The sequence below is a fragment of the Chanodichthys erythropterus genome, chromosome 14 (genome assembly GCF_024489055.1).
Source record: "Chanodichthys erythropterus isolate Z2021 chromosome 14, ASM2448905v1, whole genome shotgun sequence".
Classification (NCBI taxonomy): domain Eukaryota; kingdom Metazoa; phylum Chordata; class Actinopteri; order Cypriniformes; family Xenocyprididae; genus Chanodichthys; species Chanodichthys erythropterus.
The window spans coordinates 10910368-10922023 of NC_090234.1; the positions used below are offsets into that span (position 1 = coordinate 10910368).

At 35.6% G+C, this 11656-nt stretch overlaps 2 protein-coding genes across 2 annotated transcripts in view; one reads left to right on the forward strand and one right to left on the reverse strand.

The window, feature by feature from the left end:
- Positions 1 to 826: 826 nt before the first annotated feature.
- Positions 827 to 6348, forward strand: LOC137035396 (lymphocyte function-associated antigen 3-like). Its single transcript, XM_067408629.1, has 6 exons — positions 827 to 964; positions 1360 to 1650; positions 2241 to 2480; positions 2569 to 2685; positions 2783 to 2857; positions 6136 to 6348. Exons 1-6 carry the CDS (start codon positions 907 to 909, stop codon positions 6252 to 6254), a joined length of 900 nt encoding a protein of 299 aa, XP_067264730.1. The 5' UTR covers positions 827 to 906; the 3' UTR covers positions 6255 to 6348.
- A 2600-nt stretch (positions 6349 to 8948) lies between these two features.
- Positions 8949 to 11656, reverse strand: part of LOC137035923 (eIF5-mimic protein 2-B) — a 5642-nt gene continuing 2934 nt past the window's right edge. Inside the window, exons 6-12 of the mRNA XM_067409739.1 lie at positions 11579 to 11656; positions 11398 to 11507; positions 11132 to 11302; positions 10878 to 11024; positions 9567 to 9705; positions 9353 to 9475; positions 8949 to 9234 (exon numbers count right to left, since the gene is read on the reverse strand). The exon at positions 11579 to 11656 is cut by the window's right edge and continues 58 nt beyond it. Of these exons, the coding sequence (XP_067265840.1) occupies positions 9206 to 9234; positions 9353 to 9475; positions 9567 to 9705; positions 10878 to 11024; positions 11132 to 11302; positions 11398 to 11507; positions 11579 to 11656 (797 nt within the window). The 3' untranslated portion in view covers positions 8949 to 9205. The remainder of the gene's footprint in view (positions 9235 to 9352; positions 9476 to 9566; positions 9706 to 10877; positions 11025 to 11131; positions 11303 to 11397; positions 11508 to 11578) is intronic.

Consider the following 11656-nt stretch of genomic DNA (forward strand, 5'->3'; position numbering starts at 1 on the left):
CTTCTTGAGTTAGATATATACATAGGAAGTAAGTGAGAAGAGTGAGAAAGAATGCTGAGCATGTGCATGTATGTTATCCTGCTTGTTCATAGTAGTTATTAAAGTTTCCTAAGAGGAATACACAGTTTTGTGCTTCTTGTCTACATGAAGATTTAACAGTATTCATTTATATTCATTATATATATATAGTATTCATTACAAACAGATTTCCAGGTATTCCCTTTTTTATTTATTATTCTACAGCTGATGTGTGCAGTTTATATTGCTTGCTTTAAAATAATTTTCTATTGTTTAGTAAAGCCATTGTATTCCTTTGATTTTTTTCTTATTTCAATGCAATTTTATATATATTTTTGTGGAAACAGTTATGTTATATTAAACTAATGTGATCACTTGCAATCGTTTCAAGTGAAGCTTCTCACTTTTTATTTGTGTGAGAAGCCTTTGCTTCCATGATTTACAGTAGCCCACGTTTTTACTTCAGTGCTGAAGATAAGATGCTTTTCAAAGTCAATCATTTCTCCACTTTATGAGCATAAATTGCAAAAACTCACACTGTTCATAAAAATCCCCAGTTCATTTCTATAGTAAGTTCTGTAATGTTTGTCTAATTTAGCAACCGTAACCAAGAAGTGGAGTTTAGCATGAAGGCACAAACAGAGAGTCATTTAAATGAGGGTGACACACCTTTTCCTTTGAGGATTTTCAGGTATTGCAGCTTACAACAATAGTCACCTGTAAATTGCCACAGGCTGCCTACATATAACCTTTCATATTTTAACTACAGCTTCAGTCTCGTACAAATGCATCTTGAAGCCACACATTACTAGATCCGCACAACACATCACCTGAACACCCGATGGACCGGTTCACCTGGAACAGCTGAGTGAAAGTGAAAATAAGACCATGAGATCGCTTTGGGATGTATCAAATCTTTTTGTCTGTTTAATACTATCAAATTTAAGTAAGTAATGTTGTTTATTTCTTGTCATGGTTATTTGAATCATATGCTGTAAATATTATTGAAAGTTGTTAATTGGAGATATTTTCAATAAGCTGTTATAGTCGTTTATGGGTGGCATAACAAGTTCTTCTTCAAGCACATTCAGACATTTCCTGATTAAGCAAACAATGAATTAGACTTTATCCATAAAGCTTTTCTTTGTTGAGACAGACATAGCGTGTTAAAAACATGAATTCAAGAATGTATTCAGGACCTGATGGCTAATAAACTACTACATTTTTATTGTAAAACTCTGATGTTGTCATCTTTTAGATGCTTATATTTTAGATGTTTAACCTTGCACCATGATCTTTACCTTTGTTGATTTATTAATCCCTTTTCTGAATATTAATCAGATGCTGTAACGTCTGTCGTCTATGTTGAGAATGGGAAGAGTCTGACTTTAAATCCAAATATTCAAGGAACACCTGAAGACATTTTGTGGACATACAATGGGAACAAGGTGGCTGAACATGATTTGACTGAATTTCAAGATTATGGTCAGTTCAGAAGAAGATCAGAGATTGAAATCTCTACTGGGCGGCTCACGGTTCGTAACATGACCAGCCATGACAGCGGTATTTATAGATCTGTAATACAGATCAATGGAAAGCTGCAAAATTCTGAAAATGAAGTTAAAGTTATTGGTAAGTGAGAATTAAATTAGACACCAGTATTGTTGGTTAGTGCTGATTCAATGTCGGTTTAGTCTGCATTTCATCATACCTGTGCTGCTCAGCAGCAAAAAAGCTGGTGAATCTGGTGAATCTTGTTGGTTAACCTAGTTAAGGCATTTGAGGACACCAGCACAACATACTGTACAAACTGTGCAGATTTTTCAAGCAGAGACGCTGCCATACTGTTGTTGAATGTAATGGATGATTCACTCTTGTGATGGTATCAACAGAATTTCTGGACTTTCCAGTAATTGTTTCATCATGTCATTTATTTTTACTTTGTTTAAAAGATCTTAGAAACTGTTAATGGATGTGACCCAAATGGAAATTTAAGTGAAATTAAGTTACAAATTAAGCAATGATAATAATGCTTTTTTAACTTTAATACATTTTTGCACATTTTAAGCTATCATCATATAAAAATAACCTCAACTAGGCAAGTCTTTCTGTATGTTTCAAACAAGTCACTGTCTAGTAACAATGCGATTTAGCTCATGTTGTTATGAAATTATTTACCTGTCACATAGCATCTACAATTCAACATGCACTGTTTCCCTCAGATGCTGTGCAGGAGCCTAACGTGACGTGTAAACTGAACAAACTTTCAAGAACTCTGTTGTGTTCAGTTTCATCTCAGTTTAATGTATCCTATGGATGGACTGGATCAGGTTCAGCACCGCAGTCTGGGCAAGAGCTTCAAATCAGCAAGGAGGAGAAGCCTGATTCAGTCTATACATGTACTGTGAAGAATGAAGTGAGCCAGAAGAGCAGCAGCTTCACTGTGAAAGACTGTGACACAGGTACACTTCATGTCTGTATTCAATCACTGCTGAAATACAATGTTCATTATGAAGCTAATGATTATTATTATGCTCTTGTTATTATTAGATGAACCACAATCATATCAGAATATCATTATATCAGTTGCAACGTCTGTCATCATTGCTGTTTTTGTGGGGATCATAGTTGTTGCCATTTGTTTTATTCAACAAAGAAGAGGCACGGGTAAGAAATATGCTCATATAACCATAAAGATATGAATGTGGTATGCCTTTCAGTTGCCATTTATATAACAGATATCATTATGTATTATCTTGTTTAGGGGTATATAACATAGAATGTTTACCACAAAACCTTTTGATAAACACGAGTGAATCACCAGGGACACAAGAGCCGAGTAAGTCTAAAAATATTTTTGTTGACTCTTAAAACTGTTGAGTTTTGAATGTGTTGAAGCCAGTGCATGTCTGGTTGACAGATCATTTATGTGGCAGTTTTGTTTGTTATATCTGATTATGATGTCTCTATATTCATAATGGTTTTCTATGCTCTAATTTTACCCTACAGTCAGTGGTGTCAGTTCACTAAAATTCAAGCTCTGGCATGGGACAATGGAATAATTTAAAATTTCGTGGCAATCTGAGTAGTTGATTTGAAAACTATAAAATGAATGAATATCTCTAAACATGGTTGTGCATTATTATCGTTAGCAAACAATGGCTTTCATCTGCTCAAAGATTAAATTACGAATTTGTTCTCATAATCTAACCACTTTTTTCTCGTAATTTAATGACTTTATTCTCAACATTTTATCTTGACTTTTTTTTCTCGAAATTTAACAAATTTTTTCTCATAATTTAACAAATTTGTTCTCATAATCTAACACCTTTTTTCTCGTAATTTAATGACTTTATTCTCAACATTTTATCTTGACTTTTTTCTCAAAATTTAACGACTTTTTTCTCATAATTTAATGACTTTATTCTCAACATTTTATATTGACTTTTTTTCTCGAAATTTAACGACTTTTTTCTCATTATTTAACAAATTTGTTCTCAAAATTTAACGAGTTTTTTCTTGTAATTTAACAAGTTTATTCTCAACATTTTATCTTGACTTTTTTCTTGAAATTTAACAACTTTAATCTCAAGATGGTTTTATTTTTTTATTATTGCTTGGCCCTAATCCTCTTCCTATTTTTTTAAATATTTTTTGTAAAGCTGACAAAATTATCCACAAAAGGGGAAAAAAAGAAAATAATTCTGAGGAAAAATGCAGCGACTGAAAGGAGCTCTTGCCATACTGTATATATTCTTGTTATAACATCACGTTAAAATACCAAGCGTTACATTATTCTCGTGATATCTGAAAATAAAACATGAAGGAATAATGACAGCTCATTCAGTCAAACTGACTGATAAGTGTTTGTAGGCCAACCTTATGATTTGAAATGATTCTTTAAAGTCTTTTTGAATGTAAGTTCCCCAAACCAGATGTGCAACCCATAATTCAAAGGCTCGTCAGGAATAAGGTGGATTCCCAGGATACAGGGGAGTACTCTGGGTTTGGGATAAATTCCGAGCTCGGAGCCAAATATGCTTATTTTTACTCGTTACCTCCGTTCGATCATTTGTAAGTCGTGAAAACAACTTACAAATGGACAGTGATAGGACAGTGAGTAAACAGGAAGTGAAGTGAAAGACGTCTCTTCCTCTCTTGGCCTCGCCCCATAACCGTGTCTTCTCATACCTAACACATTACTGTATAATGTAAATATATGTTATGAGACAGGCTTATTCCACGACCTCGACACCTCAGTGTGGAGGTCAGGAAAAAACGGTAAGCCGCGAACTCAATAAGCAGGAAAACTGGAGTGGCGAGTCTTCAGCTTTCCCTGATTCCACACTAACAACATCCAACTCCTCAGAACTGGATGTCATCAGTGCAGCTGCCTCAACTGGAGCAGAAGAAACCGCAGAGCGTTCTTCCTGACTCCGAATAGATACATTAAATCCAACAGATGAGGGCTGAGATAGGGCAACAACACACATCTGGTGTGTATCTCTGCCCAAAAATGCAGAGATAACACAGTTTCTGAAATGCTGTTTGCTCGCCATAACAAATAGATGGTAGACAGACAACAATCAATAGGACAAACGATTTCACATGTAGCGCTTGCTGAAGGCACAGAAGCTGAATGAGAGTGTTTTCAGGTAGGCTTTATAGTTCCTGGTCAGTGACGTCACCCGCCTATGACATTCCGTCACCCCATTGGACTGATTTCATAAGTGCTTCACGACGCAATCACGCAGAGGCGTTCCCATAGCGATTATGCAGCGTGAGTTGCGATTACGCAGCGCGAGGGAACTTATTTCACATATTTTCGATCCAACATGTCACAAAGGGTATTCTGGTTTCTGGACTATACGTCACAGAATTAAACTTCTCATTTACCATGACAGACAAACAACCCCCCAGAACAGTCCACTCACATGAACAGTGACAAAAAAAGGGGGTTGGGTTTGGGTTCAAAAGCATCACAATGGTTGATTAAACCTGGAACATTAAACTAAATATGCATGACATGCACAAGGGATGTAAATCATCATCAGCTAGAATGGGAAAAAGTACAGTTTTTTTCTTTCTTTTCTTTTTTTCTAACCCCTAGAATCAAATGGTCCTTTTTTGCTTTTATATAAATATGTTAAACTGTTAAGATCAAACTAAAATGATCAGAAATCTTTGGTAGCTTTGAATGTTTACAATTTATATAAACAGTAGTCAGACTTAGTGGTAAGGATTATTGGTATTTAGAGACTAAAATATCTTTAGAAACTTGGAGGTAGGCTATGACTTGGATCAGTAAGCAACCACACAGACCCCCTTAGCAAGCATGCAGAAACACATATAGCAACCACAAAGCAATGTACTATCAACCAATCATATATATATATATCTTATATATATCTATCTATATATATATATATATATATATATATATATATATATATATATATATATATATATATATATATATATATATATATATATATATATATATATATATATTTTTTTTTTTTTTTTTTTTTAGAAAAACCATCTCTTTATAATAATTATTATTGTATTAAAGGTTCAACATGCACTAATAGATTTTAAGCTGATCATCCCACAGAATTGAGTCATTATTACTTTTTTCCAGAAAATGATTCAGAGCAGAGAAGAATGGACAGTGAGGATAGACAGGAAAATGAAGAGCAAGAAATGACTGAAAATATTAAAGAAGGTGAAACGGTTCCTTTCCTACACCCAGCTGAACGGATGAAAAGTGAATCAAGTAAGCATGTTTAGGAAGTTTTACTGGACGTCAGTCTAACTGAATTCCTTTAAAGACATCTTGCTCTGCTTACATCAACAGATGATCACATCAGCACATGATCCCAATTTCTATAGCACTTAAAAAAATGGAGCAAAACCAGGTTTTCACTTAACTTGAATAGGTGCTTTTTCATAAGCTTAGTTTTGTTTTATAGAAATTAAACACGTTTATAGCTTTGTAATTTTTAGCAAATTTAGAACAGAATTAAATTGTACTCTTTTGTGACTTGTCAAATTGTCATTAAATTGCTTTATCATTTTAATGATCAGAGAGTAATTTCTCAAAACATTGTATTTTAGAAAAAGAAGGTCACATGAGTGAAGAGGATAAGCAGGAAACTAGTGAAGCGCAAACCCTAAATGGACCAGCACAAGACAGATGTGAAGAGCCCAGCAGCAGGAACACAGAAATAACTTAAACCCCTCAGGACCCAAATACAGTGGTGGTCAGAATTATTGGCACCCTTGATAAATATGATCAATGATGACTGTAAAAGTACATCTGCATTGTTTTTCCTTTTGATCTTTAATTCATTAAATTAACAAAAATCTAATTTTTCATTGAACGAAAAGAATTGAAAGTGGGGGGAAAGTCACATTATGAAATAAATGTTTTTCTCCAAAACACGTTGGCCACAATTACTGGCACCCTTTTATTCAATAATTTTTGCAACCTCCTTTTGCCAAGATAACAGCTCTGAGTCTTCACCTTTAATGCCTGATGAGTTTGGAGAACATCTGTCAAGAGATTAGAGACCATTCCTTCATGCAGAATCTCTCCAGATCCTTTAGATTCCAGCTCCATGTTGGTGCTTCTTCTCTTCAGTTCACTCCACTCATTTTCTTTAAGGTTCAGGTCAGGGGACTGGGATGGTCATGGCAGAACCCATTTTTGTGTTGGTTTTGATGTTTGTTTTGGATCATTGTCCTGATGGAAGATCCAACCACGGCCCATTATTGGATTTCTAGCAGGTTTTGATTTTTTATCTGTTAGTATTTGGTAGAATCCATGATGCCATGTATCTGAACAAGATGTCCAGGACCTCCAGCAGAAAAATAGGCCCACAACATTAAAGATCCAGCAGTATATTTAACCATGGACATGGGGTACTTTTTATCCATGTGTGCACCAAACCCATCTGGTGAGTTTGCTGCCAAAAAGCTCTTTTTTTAGTTTCATCTGACCATAGAAGCCGGTCCCGTTTGAAGTTCCAGTCTTGTCTGACAACTGAATGTGCTGGAGATTGTTTCTGGATGAGAGCAGAGGATTTTTCTTGAAACCCTCCTGAACAGCTTGTGGGGATGTAGGTGCTGTTTGATCATTTTTTTTAGGCTTTCTGAGACTCAAGACTCTTCTCTGCAATTCTCCAGCTGTGATCCTTGGAGAGTCTTTGCCCACTCAAACTTTCCTCCTCACCGCACATTAGGACGATTTAGACACACATCCTCTTCCAGGCAGATTTCTAACATTTTTAGTTGATTGGAACTTCTTAATTATTGGTGGAAATGGGGATTTTCAATGCTTTAGCTATTTTCTTACAGCTGCTATTTTGTGAAGCTCAACAATCTTTTGCCGCACATCAGAACTATATTCTTTGGTTTTACTCATTGTGATGAATGATTATGGGAATTTGGCCTTTGTTTCATCATGTTTATACTCCTGATCTCCCTGGTGTGCTAAAAAAAATGTAAATATGACTGGGACTATACTTCAGAGATATTTTACTCATAAAAAAATTCTAGGGGTGCCAATAATTGTGGCCAACATGTTTTGGAGAAAAACATTTATTTCATAATGTGATTTTCCCCCCACTTTCAATTATTTTCCTACAATGAAAGGTTAGATTTTTGCTAATTTTATAAATTATAGATCAAAAGGATAAACATTGCAGATTTATTTATACAGTCTTTATAAAAATATGATCTTTGATCATATTTACCAAGGGTGCCAATAATTCTGACCACCACTGTATCTTTTTAAAATGTGGTTCTTTGTAATTAAGCAATAAAAATATTTTTCAGTTTTAAGATTCAGGTGTCTTCATTAAAAAACAAAACACCCTTTTAAACAATATTGCGTTTTGGTCATTTATTTACACAGCAGCATCATTTTGGAGCCTGAAAAAAACAAACCTTTTGTAAACAGGGGCATGTTCTTTGTATGTGTATTACTCATCTTAATTTTACTGTTTACAATTTGACATGATCCAGGATTGTGAGGTTCTTCGAAGCTCATCCCGGAGTTGCTGTCATAGCAACAGGTCCCTAAGCTCAAACCTGCTCGGGAGCAGTTTATTTCAGGTAAACAGGATTAGATGGCATCTTTTTAAACAGAGGTGATTTTTAAAGTCTGTCCCAGCCACTGCTATTCTCTTACAAGAGTAACCTAATGTGAACCAAGAACAATAATGATTTAAAAATAAATTTGCAAATATGTGTAGTCCATCATATAGACAGACTAGTTTTACTCATTGAGAGTGAGGGAATAATTACCTACCAATTCTATTGCAGTCTTACAAGTCTATACAAATACTAGAAGTCATATAACAATGGAAATAATTGGGAATCAGGTAACAAACAGTACACATTTCATTTATCTAATAATGGTAACACTTTACAATAAGGTTCATTAGTTAATTAACCCATGAACCATACATTTGTTACTGTATTTATTAATCTTAATGAAAAGTTCATGTTAGTTCACAGTGTATTAACTAATGTTAAGATTAATGCGTTCAAAGATTAATAAATGCTGTATAAGCCTAGTTCATTATAATTGAGCCAATTTAGCCAGAGTTCAGTTATCATGATTAGAAGATGGCAACTGTCAAATCTCAGGTTTATTAAACAAGGTACAAAATATGGACTCCAGGATTTGAAGTGCAAGTTCTTGAAAATGATACCTTGTGATACCTGAATGTGAAAACTGGGACTTCATGTGCATGTGTGTTCAGTCTATATGCAGTTTCTTTAAAACACAACATTGCCAACTACTGGCCTGGCAGCAGAATACAGCATTTAGTCATTTTCACAGATTACTGTGAACAGGGATAGTTCAAAGTCTGTATGCAAAAAAAAAAAAAAAAAAAAAAACCCAAACACACACACAGAAGCAGGACTATGACTATTCTTTATTTTTCTAGAATCAAGTCAAAAAAGAAAAGATAAAAGGTCACACTGCTAGTACACAACCAACAAACATTTTAAAAAGGTCTTGTATAAAACCTGAGTTCTACAGATGTGATAAATCAAGACTTTAAAAACATTTGAAAGTTAAGCCCTTAAATGATCTGGACCTTTTAGCTTCAAAATACAAGAGAAACAGTTCTGGCTGTAGATTCTTCCAGAATTAAACGATCTGGCTTCAGTTTCAGTCCGTTTCCTCCTCAGACTCTGATTCTGAAACACAAGAGAGAGTTACATTAAATGAGAGCAACAGAGAAACATGAATACAGAGGGAGATTTGTCCCAAACAAGTTCATCCTTGCACTTAAAAATAAATAAGACTGATATTCACCCTCTTCAGCATTTTTCAACCACTCCACAAACGTCTTCATCTGATCCAGGAAGAAGCCTTTTCCTTTGGCTAGGTGAGCTTCATTATACCACCGAAGAATAGCCTCTTCACTCAAAACATCCACTAAAGGAAGAGTATCAATAGAGACTTAGGAACCATTTCTCTTTTACAGCTCTTCAGAAGCACTACAAAGTGAGGATGTGAGAAACACTACCTTTATAGAGCAGCAGAACGATCTTCTGGAAGGCTTTCATGAAGTGGATGTTGTCGTAACAGTACTCTTGAATCCTCAGCAGAAGCGTGAGCTCAGAAAGGCCCTGTGTGGTGAAGGCCTTCAGAAGAGGACTGTGTTGCTGAGAAACAAAGTGGAGAATATGGTTGGTCACAATATTAACAGGTTCACTGGTTTTGCCCAAGCATATAGAATCATTAAACATAGGTTCTCAAATTACCAAAATAACTTCTAAAAATGGGGCAGCATTTTTGAAAAACTGAGCTTTTTGAAGACACTATCCCAAATTTGAAACGTTGTTTGCTCAGACAAGCGATGCATGTTGTACTGATAGATAACAGCTTATACACGGTGTGATTCACTTTCCAGAGCTGCTAAAGATGCACGTTACCGTTAAGATAAGCCATCTTATTTTCTGTACTCATAAAACATGCAGGTAATAAAGTGATCGTGCCACAAGTAGGCCCCTATGATTTTCAGCAATGCGGAAAACGCGTAATTCAGGCATAAAAACAGAACTTACTGTATAACGCAGAAGTGGTCACATTTGATGAAGCAGGCAAGTACACTTAAATTGTGGAAAGTAAAATCGTGATTATAGACTGGTGTCGGTGAACATTAAACCACAAAAAGACTAAAAATGAACCCTGCATGTCTGCGAGAATGAATGGCACAGACGCATGGTTAATTTACTACACACAGAAGCACACATGACGCTTGCCACCTCACTATATGATGGCATGAATGTATGAACTTCATCTCTAGAGCCACTCAGTGTCACTTCATGAGCATTTTACAGTTTCATTGAGAAACTCATGTCAAACATGCAAACTCAAAAGGTCTTCACAGCAACCTGTCAAAATAAGTTTGGTTTAACTTGAATTGTGTTATTAGTTTTGTACAGTAGAATTTAACTAGGTCTCAGTGTAATAATTCTAATGCTAATATAATTTTAATGAATCACATTTTACCTCCATGTTTTAATTTTAACAGTAAAGCTCTGTTGTGCAGCACTTGGTCAAAAGTAGTTTAGTTTCATTATTAAATAGATTAAATAATGTTATGCCTACATTTAATTGCCAGAAAAATGAACTTTTTATAAGTTCAATTAGACATGCTTTTTAATTATTTTTAATTAAAACTGAACCCAGAAAACTTTATTAAAAAAAAAAAAAAAAAAAAAAAAAAAAAAAAAATTAGATAATGGTTTGGGAAAACGAGTGCGGACAGAGACACTCAAGCATATCCAGAATAACCAAGATGTAGCCCGAGTCTAAATAACACTATTCTAACCTTCAAGTGTTTGATGGATTGTTCAGCGACCATCTCCTCTTTCTTATTGGACTCCATTAAGCTCATAACGCTGGTCCACATGATGCCGATCATCTTCTGCTCAGTGATGTTGCTCCTCTTCATTTCCTCGTTGCAAGAGGCAATAATCTGAACAAACAAATCAGATCATAAGATTTTCTTCAAATGCTGGAGTCTTGAAATACTGATTCTGAACCAAAAATGAAAGCGACTCAAGTAGAAGGGTCTTCACAGACCTCTGTAAAAGAAACCCCTAGAGCCATCTGCTCTTGGAGCTCTTTCTGCAGCTCCTTGCGAGCTCCTAACGACTGCTGATTACGTGCAAAATCGGAGAGCTCCTTCAGCCCAGCGTCGGTGAAGTATTGAGAGAAGTGCTCATAGCTGCGCTTGTTCACTGGAAACAGCTCCTGCAACAGAAGAGACAAACATTGACGAGTTATGAGCTGCTGCTTACCATAACAGAACGGTCCAACGAAACTGCACAGGTTCACTCATGACTCACCATCAGCCTGTTGTCCATGCCAACCTTACGCAGACTGCCAGCCACAGAGTTAATGTCCTTCTCACTGATCCACGATTTGAACAGCTTCACAGCAAAGGCCGGAGACACACCTATTAAAAACACCACATTTAGTATAAAAATAAAGCTGATCAGAGAAAACCTGACCATGTGTCAGACGTACCTTCTTTGACCAAGTTGTCATTGAAGAGGCTACCAAGGATTGAGGCTGACAGGCTCCCATTAGCCAATAAAATGCCAG